General features: G+C 34.2%; 1 protein-coding gene across 1 annotated transcript; it reads left to right on the top strand.

The window, feature by feature from the left end:
* The first annotated feature begins 487 nt into the window (after nt 1-487).
* On the top strand, nt 488-1,994 carry LOC11439717 (probable sugar phosphate/phosphate translocator At5g25400). The gene has a single exon (XM_003609267.4). The coding sequence runs from the start codon at nt 660-662 to the stop codon at nt 1,695-1,697; it is 1,038 nt and encodes a 345-aa protein (XP_003609315.1). The 5' UTR covers nt 488-659; the 3' UTR covers nt 1,698-1,994.
* Nucleotides 1,995-3,875: the final 1,881 nt, after the last annotated feature.

Below are 3,875 nucleotides of genomic sequence, written 5' to 3'. Positions count from 1 at the left end.
ATACTCGTTTTTTTTTTTTTTATAAAAAAAATATCTCTACTAAATCCAAGCTATTGGGTATCAAACAAGAAAGCCCGTTAATTAAATGCACAATGATATTTAAACAACTATTTAGTACAACCTTTCTTTTCTCTCTTCTGATTGATCAAAAACAAAGGAGAGAGAAAAATGTAAAGAGAGAGTAAAAATATGAGCAATGTTATTTGAACATCAGTTTGGTTGACAACCACATTGACAATCATATTTTTACAAAGAAAAGTATCTATTGGCACAAAAACCAAAGCAATAGAGAGAAAATAAAGATATATTGTGAGTATGAAAGAGAAAGTTGTCACAAAAGTTGTTAGGAAATAATTGTACAAATATCATTTCTCTAAAGATATAATGAGAGAGAAAGTTGTTTAAAAGTTGTCACAAAATAGTTGTACAAATATCATTTCTCTAATTAAATAGCACAAAATAATGATAAGTTACAAGTGTCACAATTTAATACTATCCTTCACTCTCAACTCAAAGTGAGAGAGTCTAGATCTAAAATCTCAAAACAATACAAAACGCATCTCTAATCTCAATTATTCCATTATTCCTCAAACTCAATTCAACTTCATCCCTTCCACTTCAACCTTTCGTAGGGTTAGGGTTAGGGTTGACCTTCAAAAATGGCGGTTTCCGATGGCGTTGTGAAGAAGGTTATCCTCTCATACACCTACGTCGCAATCTGGATCTTCCTCAGCTTCACCGTTATCGTTTACAACAAATACATCTTAGATCGTAAGATGTACAATTGGCCTTACCCGATCTCTCTAACCATGATTCACATGGCTTTTTGTTCTTCCCTCGCTTACGTTCTCGTTCGTGTTTTCAAGCTTGTTGAACCTGTTTCAATGTCACGCGATCTGTATCTCAAATCCGTTGTTCCAATCGGTGCACTTTACTCGCTTTCGTTATGGTTTTCGAATTCTGCGTATATTTATCTTTCTGTTTCGTTTATTCAGATGCTCAAAGCGCTTATGCCTGTTGCTGTTTATTCGATTGGTGTTTTGTTTAAGAAAGAAGGTTTTAAGAATGAAACTATGGCGAATATGATTTCGATTTCGCTTGGTGTTGCTGTTGCTGCTTATGGTGAAGCTAAGTTTGATACTTGGGGTGTTACACTTCAGCTTATGGCTGTTGCTTTTGAAGCTACACGTTTGGTTTTGATTCAGATTTTGCTTAATTCTAAGGGGATTTCGTTGAATCCGATTACTTCGTTGTATTACATTGCACCGTGTTGTTTGGTGTTTTTATCTGTTCCTTGGCTGATTGTTGAGTATCCTTCGTTGAGGGATAACTCGAGTTTCCATTTGGATTTCGCGATTTTTGGGACAAATTCGCTGTGTGCTTTTGCTTTGAATCTTGCTGTGTTTTTGTTGGTTGGGAAGACGTCGGCTTTGACTATGAATGTTGCTGGGGTTGTTAAGGATTGGTTGTTGATTGCATTCTCGTGGTCGGTGATTAAGGATACTGTGACACCGATTAATTTGATTGGTTATGGGTTGGCGTTTTTGGGGGTTGCGTATTATAATCATTCGAAGTTGCAGGCTCTTAAGGCCTCCGAGACGCAGAAGAAGGCTCAACAGAGTGATGAAGAAGCTGGAAGGTTGTTGGAACAGAGAGACGGAGAAGGGACCGGAAGGAAGAGCGACAGCCAGAACTGATTCAACTCGTCGATCTCATTTTTGAATACAAAATTTGTTACTTTTGGATGATGCACAATTTGTTTTTGGGTATATGTGGTGGTGTGATGTACTACTATTAGGTAATTTATTAATTATTGTTACTAGTATTATTATCTTTATTTTTATGTTACTTTACTTCTGCCTGTTTCATTTCAGTTTTTTGGTTCATAGTAGTTGTGTATTGTGTCTGAGATTGACTTTTGTCTCGTATATGCTGATTCAGTGTATCGTATTTATGATTAGATAATGAATTTAGCTTCCTTGATGCTATGAAAATTTGTTATCGAATTGCATTTGTTGATGGTTTTACTGGTTTGACATTGAAAAACTACAAGGATTGCAGTTTTTCATTGTTATTGTCTTACTGAACATACTAAATTTGTGCTTATACTGGTCGCCATTGCTGCATTTGTTTTCCGCTGGTGCATGGATCGTTCTGTCTTTCTTTCTTATAGATTTCATTAGATACATTTGATGGAATTATCTAAATTTCTATAAACCTTGATTAATCATGATAATACAAGATTATAGTATATTAAACACCTTTTGCATTCAAGAGATAGGTCCAAAATGTGTCTATAGATTCCACAGGTACATTGTAAAACCCTGCCAAAAATGCAATGCTCATATGCTCAGGAGAAATTTGTCATTGAAGAATGGTTCCAACATATGACAATGCTCTAGTTAATTAAAAGATATAAATAATAAAAGTGGCATCATACTGCAATAAGCAAGATGTATAATGTTTCCCTAAAAAAAAAAGAGGTTTAATGTTGTTGTGTGATTAGCTAGATCACATGAGTTGTGTGATTAAGAAAATTTTCAAGAGGGGCCTTTAGTTATTGGATCAGCTAACATGTTTAATGTAACACAAGATGCTCAATTCGAAATTGAAAAACATTTCCTCCCAAACAAGAATGCTTTGAGCAAGGGAAATTTTGATTGTTTGGAGAGAAATTAATTGCAGCAATATTGTCGCAATATATTATAAGTGGTCTGGATGTTCCAAGTGGAAGTCAGATTAAGCAGCAATGCAATATAGGTCTTTGGTTTTCTTTTTATTTGTTATTGTTTAAGAAAGGATATGTATCTATGCCAGTGTATGTTTATGATATCGATCAATGGAGTACTCTTTCTCATTTACACTAATGAAATGCATCTTAATGTGGGAGTAGTGGAGAATTTTAGTATGTAGATTCCCTGAAATGCATTTTGGTTTTGGTTAAGTTATCCACTCTGCATGATCAACTACTTATTTCTTTTAAAACCACCATTTACACTGTTTCCAATATCAAATAAATTTTCAAGTTCAGATTTCTGGCTGCTCCAAGAAGATGAAGAAGAATCTCCTTGTTTGATAATGGTTTTCTTGTTTCTTCAACTGTTTTATGTGCATATGACACGCTCATACAAATTTACTTGACTTGTGTGACCTTTGATACATGCATGATTTTTGCCTATTGCCAGTAAGTAGTAGAAGCAATACATGTGACGACTGACGTGCAATCACCTCTACTCATTTCCTCACGTATATCTTGTTAGTTGTTACCTCTATTGGCTGGTATTTATTGCAGCCATTTCACGCTTCATTGTGCTTATCTTGATATGTTGCTTTTCTGATTATGCAGTACTCTGCAATTTACCTGAATGCGCATCTTTCTTTAGTTGAACTAAGTGAATTTCATTATCATTGTTCTATGAGAGAAACTCAAAGTTTTGGTATCATCTCAACTAGGCAATTAATGATCTTATCGCAAGCTTACAAGTAATTTAAACTAGACCTATATGTTTCATTACAATTACTCAAGTATTTTTATCTTATCTTTTGTTAAGCATAGTGGAAAATATTCAAACCTTTCCAATTAAAACCATGGGATTTACGAAATATAAATAGAAACCCACGTAATTAAGCAAGGCTAATATATTCGTTAAAACTAAAAAGGGGTCAAATACGTACATTGATTACTTACGATATGATGGACGTGCCTTATAAGATTGTTCGGAAAACGACATGACTTTAATATTATAGTGGTGGGTAGAGACGTCAAACAATTAATGAAAATCTAACTGTAGTGTTGAAGTTTTATTTTCTTTTTCCTCTTGACAGTTACTATTTCCTCTGGTTTTGAATACGATCAATAAATTATTTTAAAATTG

This window comes from Medicago truncatula, chromosome 4 (assembly GCF_003473485.1).
Source record: "Medicago truncatula cultivar Jemalong A17 chromosome 4, MtrunA17r5.0-ANR, whole genome shotgun sequence".
NCBI lineage: Eukaryota > Viridiplantae > Streptophyta > Magnoliopsida > Fabales > Fabaceae > Medicago > Medicago truncatula.
Note: the sequence above shows the minus strand (reverse complement) of the source record. Positions and strands in the feature narration are given on the sequence as shown.

What these genes read in the sequence shown, in the direction of transcription:
- LOC11439717 (XM_003609267.4), top strand. Translation starts at nt 660, where the DNA reads ATGGCGGTTTCCGATGGCGTTGTGAAGAAGGTTATCCTCTCATACACC.